Below are 19,123 nucleotides of genomic sequence, written 5' to 3'. Positions count from 1 at the left end.
CTAGAGTAGCTAGGCATATAGGTATGAACTACCAGCGCCTGGCTACTATGCACTTCCAAGTCCTAGGTATGCTGCACTCAAGCAAGGAAAGGCTTCAGTGGGATCATTTCTGCATGAGTTAAGGCTTGCCAGATGGTATGCTACCAAAAGGCCCACATATTTGTCAAAACAAAAATCTTCTTTAATGGGGCTGGGAATGTGGTTAGTGGAAGAGTGGTTGCCTAGCATGCATGAAGCCCTGGGTTTGATTCCCCAGTACCACGTAAACAGAAAAAACAGAAGTGGCGCTGTGGCTCAAGTGGTAGAATGCTAGCCTTGAGCAAAAACAAGTCAGGGACAGTGCTCAGGCTCTGAGTTCAAGCCCCAACATTGGCCAAAAAGAAGTTCTTCTTTAGCAATTTATTATTTATAATCTTACAGGAGGTACATATATCACCGTATTTAATGGTACAAAGGTGGGAATATTATTGATAGAGGAAATATCTTTACACATCTACTTATACATCCCTTCTAGGCTATTGAAAAAAAAATACTGCTCTTCTCAATGGAGGCCCATAACTCCAATTTTCATTTGGGCTCTTGAAGGATTAAAAAAATAAAATTATGAAAATATGACAAGAGTTCATCACACCTCAGTGTAAAGCCACAGAATTTCATTCTGCTAAGCTTTTATTGTGACTCATCTTTAAGGCCTCCGATCTGATCTAGAATGAAAAAATATTAATTCAATCAGGTATCATTGACACAGAAGGGAATTTATGCATTAATAATATTTGCATTGTGTATGTCCTGAAACAACTATGCTGAGATACAGAGAAAACAAAACAAACAAAAACTCAAAAACAAACAAACCCACAAACAAATCTAGGAAAATCTGCCTAGCTTAAAAATGAATTTCCAGAGATAAAGAGTATTCATTTTGCAGTTGTCTGAATTTTCAGCCTCAAAGTGATTGTATATTTCATCTCATATACCGGTCTCTAAACAAAATTCTCCACAGCCAGCACACACACGCACACACACACACACACACACACACACACACACACACACACACAGCTTGCAATTTCCTGATCTTTACAACGTGTCTCTCTGAACACCCCTCTTCTCCTGCAGTGGTATGTTCTGCATTTGATCTTAACCTGGAGGTGCCAAGCTGTGCTAGCTTCCCCAACTCCATAGCCATTTGGTACAGTCTAGAGCAGCCCTGCATTCAGTGATGTTTTTCTTTCCCACCAACAGGGGCAGATCGAAGTGGACAGCGAAACCATCTTCAAGTTAGCAGCACTCATCTTACAGGTAAGAGTGGACCGACTGCTCCAACCAGCCCTTTTAATGTTTCTTGGTTTTTGCTGACAGTCTGCAACTCTGAAACTTTTGCATGTGCCAGTATCTGGTGGATTTTTTTTTAAAAAACCTGTTATAGTTGCTTGCCAATGGAAAAATGTGAGCGACTGAATTCTGTTTTAAAGTCATTTGCATGAGCTATATAGTGTGATCTTCTATATCTCGAGGAAAAATGAAGTTTAGACTGCTCCAAGTGGAAAGAACTCACACTGTATTTGGAGCGACTACTCTGAGTTACTTGAATTCGGAAGACAGCAGTTGTTAGAACAGCTGTAATTTTCATTTAAATTTAGTAACTTTTGTGTACATTTTCTTGAGGTTGTATAAAAATAAGCCCTTTCATTTTGAAAAGTACTAGTAGCTGAAAAGCAAAGTCTATTTCTGTACTGGTTTAAAAAGTAAAGAGAAAACAAATAGTATATGTTGATTTACTTGTGTCATGATTCCAAAGGTCTCTATCCAGCCCCCACCCCCCCAAAAAAAGTGCTACTTGAGTGGAAAACATGCATCTTGTGATCCTAGATGTGTAAAGATTTTAGAAATACATGCCTTTCTATATGTCTTTATTTGTCTCTGTTAATGACTAATATTTTCTTATCAGTGCCACTTTTCTTGGTGATAGCCACGTTTTCTTCATCCAAAACTTTATAAGAAGAAAATAACCAAGAGTACATAATTCATAGTAATCATCTGTCTTTTTTCTTTTAATTTCAGGAAGCTAAAGGAGATTATACCAGGTAAGGATCTGATATTACTATGCAAAATAACCCTCTCTCCAAGAATGTGTTATTTTAAATAACAATAGATGCAAAAATCAAAAGAAAGTTGATCCAGAGTCTGGGGACTCTGACCCTTTTTCTCCTCAAATAGAGACCTTTTCTGTGGGTGAATGAATCTCAGAATGAACCCTTCTTTACAATGTCTCAAACCAGAGTGACAGTGAATTCTAATCAGAAGCCTTTCCAAAGTTCTGTTTCCTGTCATGTTAGTGAGGTAAAGAATAAAAAGTTCTGCCTTAGCTTGTGCTGATTTGTAGAAAACTTAGAACGATCCTGCGTCTACAGAGTTATAACATATGCACACACACACACACACACACACAAAGATTAAATCCATCAGCTGCTTAGTTAAGGGATTAATAGGGGCTTTCTTTTGCAGCTGCCCAGAGGGTAGCACCCTTCCTGCATTTGACCTAACAGTTGTATTGTCTCTGCTTAGATATTTACTGCTTCTAACTAACTGCTTTACTGGCCACATCATTGGTGTTTATGTGTGAATTCTTTCCCCAAAACTCATTGTAGATGCTGAAGTAGAAATAGTTAAAGGGTGGTTTCTGATTAGATCCAGCACACAAGCCAATGACCAATGGCAGTCCTGGCCTCTGGCATGTTCATGTTCTCCTCCTGTAACTGTTACCTGGATTATTTCCACATCACCTAGTACTCATTCCCAGACATCTCTGAATAAAGTGTTCCTTAACAAACCCGGTATTGACAGCTTCCAGCCTCTAAGTAGCACTGCCCTTTGGAAGCATCAAATAAATCTATGACCCTTGGATCTCAGCCTCCCGAGTAGCTAGGCTTACAGCTGTGAGCCACTGGCACCTGCTCTCCAGTTTTTTTAGATTAATGTCAGTTAAGTTCATCTTGATAGGAGATCGTAATGAAACTAAGAAGGTTTCATCTTGACATGTCCATATATGCGAGCAACAGACCTTGATGGGTACTTTTTTTTTTTTAATTGGAAAGAAAATGGGAATGTGGATTCTATTTTACAAAATAGGGGGAAAATGTTATCTGATCCTAGAATTGAAAATAAAGACAATGAAAATATTTAAAAGAAAGGAAAAGAGAAAAAGGAAAAGAAGAAAAGTGGCAAGGTAGGAAAGAATACGTTAGTTTCTAGGTCAGGACGGAGCTGTATTCCCACAGTCACCTTTGCTGAATCTTCCACAAAGGAGGAACACCCTATCTATACTGTGATTCTGATATCACTTAGTAAATAAAACCTCACTTGTAAGCGAGGTCTGAAGTCTTGGGTCTGAAGGCTCAAGCGCTCTTAAAATTTGTGGGTTTCAACCTTTCTTTCCCTATTTTGTCACGGTCAAGCAGGTGACAGACACCTAACCCTCTATCTCCTCATCAGAAACTGCCCCTACCTAGTAGGACTGTGGGAAGAATGAAATGTATAAACATTGCCCTGGGCTGTATCTGGCTTGGATTAAGCTCTTATTGCACCTGGTCTATTACCATTAATTTAGCATCATTATATTCCTCATCATCATTTTCAAAATCCTGGCTGGTCTCTGAAGTGCTCTGCCTACTTATGGGTAGGAAGAAGAAAGACTAGAAAGAGAAAGGCTGATTTTGCTAGGCTTCTTTTGAGATGATCCCTTGCCTGAGGCAGAAGGTGGCTTTTAGGAACCTTCCTTGAGTGATCCCGACCTTTGTGGTTTGTAGCCTTAGGATTTCAAGCTGGGTTAGTGACCTCTGGCCCAGCCTAATCCAGGCCCATTCCTGAACTTCTGGTTCCTGGTAGTTTCTGGGATTGGTAAACTGAAGAAATAACTTCCACCGTGTTGGAATTTTCCAGTTTCACTGAGTGGTAGTAAGATTATGGGACTGGGTGTTAGTTACACAAACCATCATCCTCACCTGGGACAAGACGTTTAGCTTGTCTGGCCCTCGGTTGCCTAGCTGTAAACTGGGGTTAATTATAATTGAGACTTTGCAGCATGATTTTGAGGAAGTTAGTAATATGGAAGGATTTTGGAAATCATAAATTGTTTCATAAGCATGATTACCCTTAAAAAGCTTAAAAACATGAATGAAATTTTGATTTGGTGCTATGCCTCTTTCCACTTCATTTCCTCCTTCCACCCGATTTCCTCCCGCCTGGAATGAAACAGATATATTGTTTCTCCAAAACTGTGTTATGAAATTGTGTTATGAATTGAAGATAATCAGACAGAATAAGTTAAGGATTGGTTAATGATACAGTGGTTAGAACAGACATTGGAAGTATATAGCCTCATTGGAATCCCAACGCTGGAACAAATTATCCAACCTTCCCAAGCCTTAGGTTCTATTTAATAGTACACATGAGTAATAATAGTACTAGTAATAATCAGTACATACTGTACCACAGGACTGCCATGAGGCACGAGTGCATGAATATTTGTAGTGCTTGGAACAGATCCTTCAACTGTACCTGAAATAGCCCATCAAACTTACCAACAAGACTCAACGTTCATTTGTCCGTACAAATAGAAGTTGTTGCCCCCACATTTTTTTTGCTAATGTTGTGATGAGCTTACTTGCATATTTGGGACTGTCATTATTAAAGATTATTTTCTTAAGTGCAGTTCTCAAGAGGGGAAAAAATTCTTTTCATTATTCACGTGCTAGTACTAGGGATTGAACTCAGGGCCTGTGTACTGTCCCTTAGCATTTTGCTCTAGGCTGGTGCTCTACCACTTGAGCCATCACTCTAGTTCCAGCTTTTTTTTTGCTGGCTAATTGGAGATAACAGTCTTACAGACTTCTTGGGTGAGCTGGCTTTGAATTGTGATCTTCAGATCTCAGCCTCCTCGTTGCTGGGATGACAAGTGTAAACCACTGATGCCCCCAGCCAAAAGGAATTCTTGAAGAGACCAAGTGGTGGAATGAACTGTATGTGTTCTTGATAACACTGAATTTAAATTATGGAATGCTGTCATATCCAATAAGCTTCTCCTGAAGCCAGAGTTAGGGCAGCACCTGTCCAGGTACAGAGGATGCGAAGATGCACACCGTATGCAAAAGTGACCTTCCTTTCTGGAAGCTGTATTTTCTTTTTTCCTTTCCTTTCCTTTCCTCTTTTCTTTCCTTCCTTCCTTCCTTCCTTCCTTCCTTCCTTCCTTCCTTCCTTCCTTCCTTCCTTCCTTTCTCCCTCTTTCCCTCCTTCCCTCCCTCCCTTCCTTCTTTGTCTCAATATTTGTGATCCTCCTGCCTCGTCTCTTCCTGAGTGCTTAGAGTGCCGGTGTGCTAGGATTACCAGCACACACCACCACACCCAGCTTCTCTTTCTCAAATTTAACATTTAGGAAGCTCAACTCGCTCAGGCTTCCCTCCGCACTCCCTCTGCCGCCTCCCTTCCTTTAGTCACCGTGCTGTTTTGAACCCTCTCTGTGGACTTCCCCTCCCTCCCTTTTTCTAGCTGTCACCCAGCTCCCTGCTCTCCTTTCTCTTTCCCAGGAGCCTGGTTTTCTCAGCCCTCATTCTCCTCTCCTCCTGACTGTGAGAGTAAGTGTGCAGCGTATTGCTTACGCTAACCACTGAGTGTTTACATTATCTAAAACATCAGTGCCTGGTCCCATTCAACCCTACCACAATAGCTCTCCTCCCCATTTAACTAAGTATTAGCACTGAAGGTCAGGCCTCTAGGGATTAGGCCCCATAGTCCAGATCTCCATTGTACTCTACGCTGGCACATGACTACCAGCCCCCTTCCTGGGGCACATCTGGTCAATGCCTTTACTTCGGGAACCTGGTACCATTTCACAGTGCACCCTCTGCTCCTCAACACCCCATTTTTGCCCCCTGGGCTGGCCCGTCTGGCTCTCTCCTTTACCCCATCACATCCTGTACCATTTTGCCTTCGTAGCTCTGCTCACACTCTTCTTCCAAGAATGCAGGTCAAACCAGCAGCCCCCTCCCCTTCTCATTTGGCACTCAGCCACACTCCCTTCAATCATTTTCAGTTAACATGCTAACCAGTAGGAAGCCCTGTTCTCTGGAAATTCATTCAAATCATGGAATGAGGACTTCCATTTTCTTTACATGGCTGAGAGTCTGCATTTCCAAGCCAGCCCTTGCTCTGCAAAAGATAACGAGCTACTCTGGTAACACAGCCCTGGCAATGAGAGCGAATTCCTGCAAGCTGACCCAGCAAAGAGGCCAGGGTTTATCACTGAGCTGCCAGCCACTTTGTGAGTCTGTAAAAGCCAAGGGGTTTTATTTGGTTTTGTTTCTAAGATATTGAAATGCTGGAGGTTATGAAAGTAACCTGTGTGATTAGGGTGTTTGTGATTATAAGAAACACAAAATGAGTGAGTACAATTTTCACTCTGGTCAGAGTGAGACTGTGAACACTCACCTTCAAATGGGAAGGAAGTATTCTCAATTTACAGCTGTGCTATAAAAACCACAGCTATTCCCATGGGAAAGGCACTTCTTTGGTCCCCAAGAGTAATTAATGAAGGGAGAAGAAAAAACAAATCAGAGACTTGCAAGAAATCTGCCCCCCACCCTTTGTTTTTGTACCTCTAGAGTACTTAACAGCTTTTGAGTGTAATTCCATTTCCATGACCTTTAAAGTCAGTTACAACAAGAAAAAATAATCATCTCCAGTGGACAGGCATTGTACTTGAATCACCCAGAAAAGAATAGTAAGGAAGGTACGTAACTGCTTGGGTTGAAATCCAGGCCCAAACACTTGATAGATAACTACAGGTAACTTACTACTTTCAGGGATTCAGTATGCCTCAATTATCATTACATTGTTAATTAGCATTATATATAATTATGAATTTTATATATTTTTTGTTTGTTTGTTGCCGGTCCTGGGGCTTGAACTCAGGGTCTGGGCACTGTCCTTGATTTCTTTTTGCTCAAGGCTAGCACTCTACCACTTGAGCCACAGTGCCACTTCTGGCTTTTTCTATATGTGTGGTGCTGAGGAATGGAACCCAGAGCTTCATGTATACGAGGCAAGCACTCTACTACTAGGCCATATGCCCAGCCCTTAGATAGATAGATAGACAGATATAGTGCTGGTAGTGGGGTTGAACTCAGGGCCTGGGCACTGTCCCTGAGCCTCTTTGTGCTTAAGTCTAGCACTCTACCACTTGAGCCACAGTGCCACTTCCTGCTTTTTCTGAGTAATTTTTTTGAGATAAAAGTCTCACAAGCTTTCCTTCCCAGGCTGGCTTTGAACTGCAATTCTCACATCTCAGTCTCCTGAGTAGCTAGGATTACTGGTGTGAGCAACCAATGACTGGCTTTAACATTATATTTTTTACAGCAGCATTCTTGTTGGTGGTGTTATCAGTACTTTTAACCCTCACAGAAACCTTGTGAAGTTAGGAACATTACTGTTCCTATTTTACTGTTCCTATTTTACAGGGAGAAACACTGGGCTTAGCGTCCTTACATAGGCAGCTGTCTCTGCCACATAGCTGGAGTGTAGCCCACAAGGGCACCTAGTTTAGGTACTTTACCACTGTTCAGAGTTAACCTTGTATTGCAAAAGAAACACACATTTGTAGGAATCATTCCCTTCCTTACTGGCAGAATGAAAACTTGACAGAAATTGAACATTTATCACTATTTCAGGACAGGACTCCAGTGCATCACCAAAAATTTTCTTTTCTTGTTGGTTGTGGGGCTTGAACTTAGGGCTGGGCACTGTCCCCAAGCTCTTTTGTACAAGGCTAGCACTCTACCACTTGGAGCTAAAGTGCTACAGTGGCTAATTGGAGATAAGCATCTCCCAGACTCTCCTGCTCCATCCAGCTGGCTCTGAACCACGATCCTCAGATCTTAGCCTCCAGGTAGCTAGGATTACAGCCATGAGCTACTGGTGCCTGGCAACAAAACCTTTTGTGGGCAAAAACACCAGCCAACTCCCAGTGGGGAAATGACTTTCTCTCTAATATTTGGTTCAAACTTCGGCAAAATCTCCCTCCACATTTTCTTCTCTAAACTTTCAGTCTGCTCATTTACACAGTGAATTTTTCAGAATGGGACAGGCTGACAAGCGTTTTCCACATGTCTTTGTTCCTGATGTCTGAGCATCGTGCTGGACCAGTGTCCAGTGGACTCCATTTTTAACCTGAGCCTTACCTTTCACATCTTAAATTCTAGATGCAACTAGATGAAAGCAAAAACCACAAGTAGATCACAGGGGCTATCTTGACCTATGTGGGTGCCTCTCCCATGGAGTAGAATGCATGGTGGGACTGGAATGAAGCTCAGCCTCCTTGTCTTTGTCCCATAGTGGCTGGCTAGGACTTTGGCTTGTACAGCATTCAGTTTGCATAGAAACTAGCAGGACCTGAATTTCTTGCACTTCTGAGATGCCTCCAGAATCACCTGGAGTTCAGAGATGATATAGGGTGAGAAATTCCACACTCCCTCCCTCATAAGCATTTCAGGGCCTTCTGGTGTGTTCTAGAAACACTGACTGGCCCCACAACACATAACTTAATCCAGTGTATTCGCTGCATTCCAATGGCTAATACGCTTAATCCAGGTTTTGTGTGGTCAGGAAGGACACACAGAGTCACACAGGAAGGAAAAGAGCCTTGAGAGTCCAAGTTGACCATAAAAAAGTTTTACTTGTTTAATAATTGTAAAGTCCGCCCCTGGGAGGGGTCCATGCAGATGCCCCCGCCTGTCTAAAGTCTCCGCCCAGTACCGCACAGCAGCTAGGGAATAAACTCTCCTGCCTGAATACCTCTTGGTGTTCCCTTTCATTGGCCATGTACTTTAATAAACCTTATAATAAGAATTTTTCTAGGAGAGCAAGAGAGGGAACTTTCCATTCTTTGGCAGGAAATCAGGTACTCATTTTTCGAGCTCTAGAATTGAGTGACATGAAATGTTTCATTGTGTTAAAATGCACATATATAGTATATTAATATACTCCACATACTAAATACAAAATAAAATTATCATTGCTTCCTTTTTTGTTGTTTTTTGGTTGGTCCTAGGGCTTGAACTCAGGTCCTGGGCACTGGCCTTGAGCTCTTTTGCTCAATGGTAGGGCTCTACCACTTTGAACTACAACTCCACTTCTGGTTTTCTGGTGGTTAATTGGAGGGAGATAAGGCTGGCTTTGAACCCTGATTCTCAGATCTCAGCCTCCTGAGTAGCTAGGATCACAGACATGAGCCACCAGCACCAGGCCCATGGCTTCTACTTTTTAGAATATAGATCTATAATTATTGTACTTCATTGTACAACTAATCACTAAGCCTTTGTCATTTTGTAAAGCAGAAACTCACTAAGACCATACTTTTTTAAAACTTCTCTGCTCTCCTTTTACTTACCAACCCCCAATTCACATTCTGCCCCTATCCATTTGATGAGGTAAAGTGTTATTTTCAATATTAATGGATTTTCACATGAGGTAAAGTGTTATTTTCATTATTAATGGATTTTCACATTCACCTGCTCTCTAGCCCAGGTTATTCTTACAGATAGTATTTCTTCTACCAGATATTAAAAGAGTTTGAAGCTTCAAAGGAGAAAGTGATCTGAGTCTTCAACAAGCTGGCTAACGTTTAGGAAAATCTCTCCTCACATTTTCATTCTGCTTTGACATTCTTTAGACTTCAAAAAAAAAAAAAAAAAGAAGTTTGACAGTTGATCCCCATCCAGCAGGCAGATAGCTGGGTAATTTGTCCCCCATGACAAATTTGGCTATGGACAGAAATGCAATGACAGAGGCATTGTAGCTGAGGACTCTGAACTTTCTAGAACATTAGGTTTCCTGTTTCTGGAGCGAGGTTTGATACATGCTAAGAGAGGAAATGCATGGATTGGTCATGTTCTTCTCGTTACCCTAGACTCTGAGATTCTGTCAAACCACTTTTGAAATTGCTTACAACATGGTAGTAAATCAAACTATAGGCTGCTGACTTAAACTTGAAATTTCAAATCTAACAGCAAATAATACTTTGGTATGAGAAGAGAATATTCTACATATTGTTCTGGCAAGCTCTGGCCTTGATCAGCCCTAGGCGCTGTTCGCAGTGGTCCTCAGCCCCTAGGAGCCTGCTTTGAGAGTGGGATGAATCTCGGGTTGGATTTGCTGTGATAAGAAAGGGTGGCACACGTTTGCTGAATATAAGCAAGTGTCTTCATAAGTCTAGTCCTAAGAATACCATCAGACATGTCACTGTTCCCTGCTTTTACAATGTGCAAGTCAAGCTCATAAAGGTTGATGTTAGCCAGGACCACAAAACTAAGAACAGAGAAGTGAGGAACGAAATCCATTCTGAATTCTAAACCTTATTACTGCAGATCACAGGTCTATGGCTGGTTGGTTGCCTTTTGATTTTTCACAGTATTATCTGGCTCTCTGTGTGCCAGCCTCTGGTAAGATGATAAGCCAATAGGAACTTGAGTTCCTTCCTTCCTTCCTTCCTTCCTTCCTTCCTTCCTTCCTTCCTTCCTTCCTTCCTTCCTTCCTTCCTTCCTTCCTTCCCCTGCATTTATGTGTGTACATTGTATGTATGTATGTATGTATGTATGTATGTATGTATGTATATATGTATCTCAGATTGATACAAGGACAAAATGAGTTTATGATGGGGCTGGGAATATGGCCTAGTGGTAAAGTGCTCACCTAGTATACATGAAGCCCTGGGTTCCATCCGCAGCACCACATATATAGAAAAAGCCGGAAGTGGCGCTGTGGCTCAAGTGGTAGAGTGGTAGTCCTGAGCAAAAAGAAGCCAGGGACAGTGCTCAGGCCCTGAGTCCAAGCCTCAGGACTGGCAAAAAGCCAAAACAAAAAACAAAAAAAAGAGTTTATGAGTTATATAAGTGCAATGCTGAACACTTGTTCAACACAGCAAGTGCCCAGGATGGTCTTTTTTGAAGCTAAAAGGATCTTGTGTGTGCCTATGAATTGAGAAGTCCTGAGGAGCTGGGGAGTAGAGGCAGCCTAGGAAAGTGTGTTCATACTGAGCCCACTCCCCCCAAAGGAACTTCTGTATAATGCTGAAAGGGAGGCCTGGACTTCACAGAAGTAGTAGGGAGTAGGTTCAGCCAGCCAGGCAGGAATGGCTTAGTAATTCTCTTCCAGTTCTCTCTTTTGCTCTCTGTAAGTAACTAGAACTTGATTTGGCGTAAGTTGTAACCAAGAAATGGTTAAATAGAGTGGGGAGAAAATTCCACGAGTGGAACAACATGTGGTTTTAGGAGTGAAAGTGTGGCTCTAGCTGTTGGTTTCCCCCCTCCCTCTTCCTCTCTCCCTAACTCCCTCTACCATTTCTCCCAGAATTCCCCCTTTCCTCTTCCTGCTGGCCTTGTGGACTTCTTACCAGCTACCACCAGGCCTTGGTATGTCTTCAGACATGGTTAAGTGTCACAGGGGGCCCGTCTCTGTGAATTCAGGCATTGGAACAATTTCCTTGGCCAGTTACAGCTGCTCTTGCTAGGTTTTGTCTGGACAGGTGACATGTGAAGAAAACATCTCATTGTAGCTGTTAAGAAATTAGTTCGGTCTACAAGCAGTTTTGCTAACAGTTTGCAATTATCATCAGGAGTAGCAGTTAAGTGTTGTACACACATAAGTCCCAGGCTTCCTGCTTTTGCCCAAAATCAATGGCGAATAAAAACATCAATTTACTTCTTCCTTCCTGCATTCTAACACAAGCATGGTGTCCCAGAATAGTAAGGGAGATGGCTCAGAGGGGTAGAGATCTTAGCAGGAACTTCTTGGGTTTTTGTTCCTTCATTTTACTGTAACCCAAGGTTGAACATCAGGAATACCTTTTGTCATTTAAAGGCCCTGTGTTGAGCTTCTTGTAGGAAGTAGTTTGGCCTCTGTTTATTCTGCTTAAAGGAATTGGGTTTGTTTGGCATTGGCACTCATTTTAAAACATTTTTAAAATTTTTATTTGTGTGTTCAAAATTATCTTTTTAGTAGATATCCAAAGAGGTTTCAATTCAACATGTCAGTATAATTACAATGCATCTTGATTAATGTCACTCTTTCTACCGCCCTTCCCCATCTCTCCCGACCCCACTTACTCTGAATTTACCCGGTTCCACTTCCACAGATTAAAGTATTCATTAAACTGAATTTGATATTTTTGATACTAGGAAATGCCTACATACCATAGGTTTGGTTTGGTTTGGTTCAAGAAATACTAAGAGATACTTGTCTCAGTTCACATCCTTTAGGCAGCTAATCCAGTTTGGGTTAATCCAGTTTCATCCAAAAGGCAGGTGGTCACCACCCAAAAGGCCTACGTATTCTGGTGGAATTAATTACAGTGCAACAGGATAATGGCTTCTGAAGCCTCTCGTGAGGCTGGCCTGTCTTTTCCGTGCTCCCTCTGTTCCTTCCTTCCTTGTCTTCTGCTCCCTATTTGTAGAGCCCCGGACGAAAGGGACAAAGTACAGGCTTGGAATCCGGTCGGCTACTTCCTGCTGTGGGGTTTAAATCTTGGTTTTCACATCTGTGTACTAGGCATGTCTATGATAATAAGCATAACAGGCATGTAGAGAAAGGCTTTGGGCTGGCCCCTGCCACCCAGTTGTAGCCCATGAACGTGAGCTGTTTGTTGTCCTGTGTCAGCATCCTGTTTGCGGATTAAGTGACAGCAAGGTCTCCTTTAGTCTCCTGAAACTGACCTTCACCTAAAAGGATCACCCTGCCTCCCTGACCACCACTCCCATTTCAAATGATTGTTTTCTGTCTCTCTGTTGAAAGGGGGCTGTTTTTATTTCTGTTTATTCAAGTACAATGGCCCTTAAACCATTCAATAAATAGGAATTGTTGGCCCCTACCTTCCACCTTTGTGATTCTGTTGGTCTGGAATGGAGCCTGAGAACCTGCATTTCTAGTAGGTTCTCACCTAATGCTGCTGCTGGTGGTGGTGGTCAGGGCCCGAGGACATGCTCCTTGACTGAGGATGGGGTGGTAGTCTTGTAAACACATGGTGAGTTGGCAGAATAAGACTCAAGTCTCAAGACTCAAGCTGGAGGCATGACGCGAGTGGTAGAGCATCTGCCTAGTGAGCATAAGACCCTGAGTTTAAACTTAAGTTCTATTAAAGAGAGAGGAATGAAGGGAAGGCAATAGAAGAGGAAGGGAAGGAAGGGAAGGAAAGGGAAGAAAAAAGAAAAGAGAGAAGGAAGGAGGGAAGGAGGGAGGGAGAGAGGAAAGGAGGGAGGAAAGAAGGAATTTAACACTCCTAACCTACCAAACACCCCAGTTTTGCAGCCCCATTCACAGTGAAGTATTGATTATTGACTCTGGTTGATTCTGGCTGACTGACTTAAGAGAGCTCTGTAACAGCTCAGTGTCCTAAGTACAGATCCAACCACATATCACTAGCCCAGAAAAAGATCACAGTCCCTATGTGAAAGAACCTCTGGCTGTGGTTTCCCCAAGTGAGCCTTTGCGGGTAGTGGTGAGTGGCCATGAGATCTAAGATTTGGTTTCAGTCCCCTTAACTGGGAAGCAGAGAGCTTTCATGGAAAGTACTGGACCTGCAGTTCCTGTTCATTAACTCAAAAACAAACAAACAAAAACAAAAAACAACAACACACATTATTGTTCTTTTAAGGCAGTGTAAGTTGAAGTCAATTTGGGACCTGGCAAGTAAAACACTGCTCTGAGCAAACAAGTAGACTGCCTTAAACTACTCACAGCCCAGGTGTTAATGGGCCTGAGGTATAATCAATGAAATTGGTGTTTGTACATAGTGATCTGGATACTTTTTATTAATTTCATGTTTAGGCAAGTTGTCATCCTTAAATACTGGATTTCATTCAAGTGGTTCAAAAGTTAAGTTGGCATGTGTTGTGCCTCTTTGCCAGATATTAAATGTACCTTTCTGTTAGGAACATGAATCCTCTCCTATCCCTTTGTTGAAAACAAGTTTCTAGCAGGCATAGATAAGGAAGTGGATGAGCATCGTAACCTAAGCTAAGCTACTCCAGAAGACAGGCAAAGATGCCTAATAACACTTAAGTTTTTCATTTACTTCAAACACATTTAATGGAGTGTCCCCAGCTATGAGAACTTGCCCAGAACCTTCTAGGCCCCTTTGCAACCCTAGCCATTTCCCCTTCCTCCTTCCTTTCCTTTCCCCTCTTTTCACTTCTTCCCCTTACTTTTCCTTTTCTTTCTTACTCCTTTCCTCTGCTTTCTTTTTCTCCTTTTCTCTTTCTTTTGGCAGAACTGGAAGCTGAACACAGGATATCTTTCTTGCTAAACAGGTGTTCATCTCACATGCGTGGGTCACCAACTCCATCCTTTTGCTTTTACTTTGTTTCTCAGATAAGGTCTGGAGCTAACTTTCCCCAGGCCCATCTTAGAGTATAATCTTCCTACCTCTCTCTCTGGTGTAGCTGGGATTTCAGGCATGAGTTACCCTTTAATTGATTCCTGATAACATGTAGGTTACTTATACTTATCAGTAATAAGCCTGGGGCTGTCTAAAGTGTTCAAGCAGGCCCGTCACTATAGCTTTTTAAATCTACATACACATTTTTCTGAAATAAGGATTTTGAGTCATGCTTATGTATAGATGAAAAAATAAATCCTGTCCCAAGTTAACTTTTGAAAGTACTTAATGTATGTGTTATTTAACATGCACGCTTTATGTACCTTTGCTCTGGGTTTCAGTTTGGGACTGGGCCTGGATTTTTTTTTTCCCCTCCCATGAAGACTGTCCCAGAAACCTTGGACCGCCCAACCATAGATAGCAATAGTGTTGTTTTCTGCTAACAAGTGCAGTTTGCTAATTGCCAACGCTCCCTTCCACTCCAGCCTCTAAACAGCAGGTGGCTGATTGTTGTTGCCTGGAGCAAGCAGGTGCACACATTTGCTGGGGGTGGGTGGCTTTTTCCACACAAGTGCTCTGGCATACATAAAGGGTGGCCCTGGTATGGCCAACCATGTGGCTTTCCCCAAAATGGGTGGGGATGACACATTCCTTTAGGGTTTCTGAGGTCATTGAAGACAAACACAGGCCTCTGGAAGGGTGCTTGAGAAGGCCCAAAGGAACCAGAGCCTGCAAATATAGTTGCAGTGGCTGAATGCTGGGTCAGGGGGCTGCTTCTTTCCAGAATGTCTGAGGACAGAACTCAGCCTGGGAAATCAGGTAGCATGCAGGCATGCTTAGGGTGACATCTGAATTCCTGCTGAGGTGATAGAAGCAGTTGCTGTTTTGGTTCACTGAAAAGTAGCAAGGGATGGAGATTTATGGGCATTCCCTCTGGCTAAGGCCGGGAGAAAGCAGTCTGTCTTGGCAATCTGGTCAAGGGCGTCTTTGCAATAACATATGCCTTGCCACTGGGGTCAGGAATGTCCAGACAGGAGGAGTGTATTTATTGCTAGTGAAAGGCAGAGACATCCCCAGTGGAGACCCACTCACCTCCGGCTGCTCTGGAGCCCCTCCCTCTGGGCTCTGAGGTTGATTCATATATAAACCATGCCGCCTGTTCCACCAGCTGGGGGAAGGGAGGGTGCTAAAACCAGGCCTGGCTGCCTCTGCAAACTCCATGGATCTAGTCGGACTCAGGCTCCCGGGCAAATTCCCCAGGAGGAAGAATAGATAATCACTCAGCTACTGGCTGTCCACTGAAACGTGAAATTCTGTTTGGTCCTAATCTCTGAGAATGATGGGAATTAACCCTCTGGGATAATGGGCCAGTGTCACAAACACCTTTATGGATTCTCTTGGTGGTCAGTAGGTTGTAAAGTTTGTAACATGTACGTACAGTGAAAAGGAACAAAATATAATGTGCACAGTCCAGAGGAATGTTGCCAGGTTTTTAGCACCAGCCACCACCCCTGCCATTGTGTTTCATATGTGCCTTTCCCCATGTTGGTACAATGGCTTTTCTGTCCTCAAGAGATATGCTGACTATGCCTACGTATTTCCTTGTCTTGCTTCATTGCTCTTTCTTTTCTTTTCTCTTTCCTCTTTCCTCTTTCTTTCTTTCTTTCTTTCTTTCTTCCCTTCCTTCCTTCCTTCCTTCCTTTCTCCCTCCCTCCCTCCCTCCCTCCCTCCCTCCCTCCCTCCCTCCCTTCCTTCCTTCCTTCCTTCCTTCCCCTGCCCCCCTTTCCTTTCTGTACTGAGGTTTTAAATTCAGAGACAGGATCTTACTCTGTAGCCCAGGCTGGGCTAGAACTCCTTTTTCAAAGCTGGAGGTCCCCTGCCTGTGCCTCTCCAGGACTGAGATTACAGGCAAGTGCCACCCCAGCCAACTGTAATGGGTTTATGTGGGGTCTTGCCTCTTGGCTCAGTGCTTGTGAGACTCATCCATGTCATATGTAGCTGTTATCTGTTCTTACTACCTGGCATGAATTCACTACAGTTTTACAGTTTCTCTTGCTATTGGATATTTGGTGTTTCCTTTATTTGTCTCATTGCAAAGAATGTTGTTCTAAACTTTATTTTAAAAAAAAGTCAATGATGATGATGCTTATAGAGATAGACAGATAGATATCTTAAGAATGTAAAAAATAAAAAAAAGCAGGATGCAGTGACTCATTCTAGTAATCCCAGCTACTCAGGTAGCAGAAAAGATCAGATCACCCCAGACAAAAAGTTAGTAAATTTCCATTTCAGCCAATAAACTGGGCCTTGTGGCATGCACCTATCATCCCAGCTATGAGGGAAAATCAAGTTCTAGTCCTGACCCTCAGACAAAAATGTGAGACATCATTTAACAAATTAAGTAAAAAGGGCTGGAAGATTGGCTCAAGTGGTAGAGAAGCTGCCTAGTAAGTGCCAAATACTGAATTCTTTCTTCAGTGCTGGAGAGAGGGGGGGGGGGCTAGGGATACACCTTAGTGATAGAGCACTTACCTAACTCTTGAGTTCAATCCCAAACACTGGGCCATGGGGGGGGGGGGGGGCGGGGGGGAGAGTAGGGTTTGAAGGGCAGAGCATCAAAGAAATCCAGAAAAATAAATGTTAATCCTGGGAGTTGACAGTTGACCTTTAATATGAATAAATTGGATTGTAGTATATTTTGATTTTCCGGAAGCTCAAACCAGTTTTCCAAGATTGTCAGCATGATTAAGCTGCACCACTCAGATTTCAAATGAATAGAAAGATTTATTCTTATGTAACTACTGGAGCCAAGTGACTTTGCATTTCCTGTAGTATTTAGGAAGCAAGATCTTTCATCTTTAAGAAGAGCCACCACCTTGGTTGCGAAATGTAACATCAACGGGTGCAAATCGCAGTGGCCCCAAGCTAGGCAGAAAGTCTCATTATCTCTTATAAAAAGACAGTACGTTTATGTAATGTGTGCTCTTTCACCTTGCTGGGCTGTGGTGTTGTCAGGAAAGGAGCTGACTGAACCAGAAAACGAACTTTCCATAGGTACTGGAGGAGAAGCATTTAAATAGCAGAACAGGAAAGAGCAATCGCTAAATCCCCTAGCAGTAAGTGGATCAAACCTATTTGGAGGCCATGTACCTATCCCCAGAGATCTGGCTGTAGCAATTGATTGGTAAGGGCTGAATGCTTTGCTATGGAAGGAAGTTCAACTGAAGTTCAAGTCTGGTCCTCTGCTTGGTGCATCTGCTTCAGTATCATGATTCACACTGGAGCAAAATCAGGGAAGTTAATGTAAAGACACGCAAGTGATGGATTCGAATCTTACCAGCATTTTCTTTTGTAGCTGGGGATGGGGAGGAAAGGCAAGAATGTTCCTGAGTTGACAATGTTCATGTCTTGGCTCCTGCCCTGGGATTCTGAGAATCAGAAGATAGAATACAAATGGTTAACCACATGGCCCTGAGCTCAGGGCTGCTAGCTCATGTCTGTAATGTTAGCTACTTGAGGGGCTGAAAGTAGGAGGATTGTGGCTTGAGGCCAACCAAGGCAGGAAAGTTTACAATATCCCACTGGGCTTTGTGGAACATGCCTCTCATTTGAAGCTACATGGGAGAATCATAGTTCTAAGCCAGCCTGGGCAGAAAAGTCTATGAGACTCCATCTCAACAGAAAGATGCTAGGCATGGCTGCATTGGCTTGTCATCCCAGCTAGGAAGAAAAGCTTAAACTAGATGAATAGCAGTCCAGGTATGCACCCAGGCAGGAAGCAAAACCTTATCTCAAAATTAATCAGCCCAAAGACATGACTCAGTGATAGAGTGCCTGCCTGGCAAACATAAGGCCCTGATTGCAAACTCCAGTTGCCACAGAGGAATTTAAAAAATGGAGCAAGTGTGCTCATCTCTCTAAACTTCACACTTTCCAGAAAAGCATTGGTAATAGTGTATTACCCTGGGAAGGCGTGTGGTGAGCCTGCGATGAGGAAACTAATGGCCATATACATGCCACAGACTCCCTGGCCCTCAAACACTTTCTGGCATAGGGTAGCTGGTGATTGGTAATAGGATGAGGTAGGAAAGAGGGGGAGGACGAGTCCGCACTAAGCAGTAGGTGGACACCAGTGTGACCAGGACTAGGAGCAGTGTGCTTGTCCTTAGCTGAGGCACTCACAGACTTTACAGAGCCATATTTGTTTCTCCATAGACTAGCTCTTTGAATACTTGGGGCAGTCAGGTGCTGATGGCGCAGGCCTGTAATCCTAGCTACTTAGGAGGCTGAGATCTGAGGATCATGGGTCAAAGCCAGCCCAGGCAGGAAAGTCTGGGAAACTCTTATGTCCAATTAATCACCAGAAAACCGGAAGTAGAGCTGTGGCTCAAACTGGAAGAGCACTAGTCTTGAGCAAAAGAGCTCAGGGACAGACTGCAGACCCAGAGTTCAAAGCTCATGATTAACCAAAAAAACAAAACAATACTTGGGACACTGAAAGGATGTTTTGTATCATACTTGCAGGGCCAGCCATGAATGGCTTTTGTTTTTTGGGGTGGTTTTTTTTTTTTGGTCAGTCATGAGGCTTGAACTCAGGCCTGGGCATTTTCATTCAAGGCCTAGCACTCTACCATGTGGAGCTATGGTGCCACTTCCAGTTTTCTGGTGGTTAAAGATAAGAGTCTCATGGATTTTTCTCCAGGG

At 43.0% G+C, this 19,123-nt stretch overlaps 1 protein-coding gene across 1 annotated transcript in view; it reads left to right on the top strand.

Moving 5' to 3' along the window:
• The window catches only part of Frmd4b (FERM domain containing 4B), a 146,115-nt gene that overhangs the window by 83,599 nt on the left and 43,393 nt on the right, over nucleotides 1–19,123 (top strand). Inside the window, 2 exon segments of the mRNA XM_048356136.1 lie at nucleotides 1,243–1,299; nucleotides 2,062–2,084. Coding sequence (XP_048212093.1) covers nucleotides 1,243–1,299; nucleotides 2,062–2,084 — 80 coding nt within the window.

The sequence above is a fragment of the Perognathus longimembris genome, chromosome 10, assembly GCF_023159225.1.
Source record: "Perognathus longimembris pacificus isolate PPM17 chromosome 10, ASM2315922v1, whole genome shotgun sequence".
NCBI lineage: Eukaryota > Metazoa > Chordata > Mammalia > Rodentia > Heteromyidae > Perognathus > Perognathus longimembris.
Note: the sequence above shows the minus strand (reverse complement) of the source record. Positions and strands in the feature narration are given on the sequence as shown.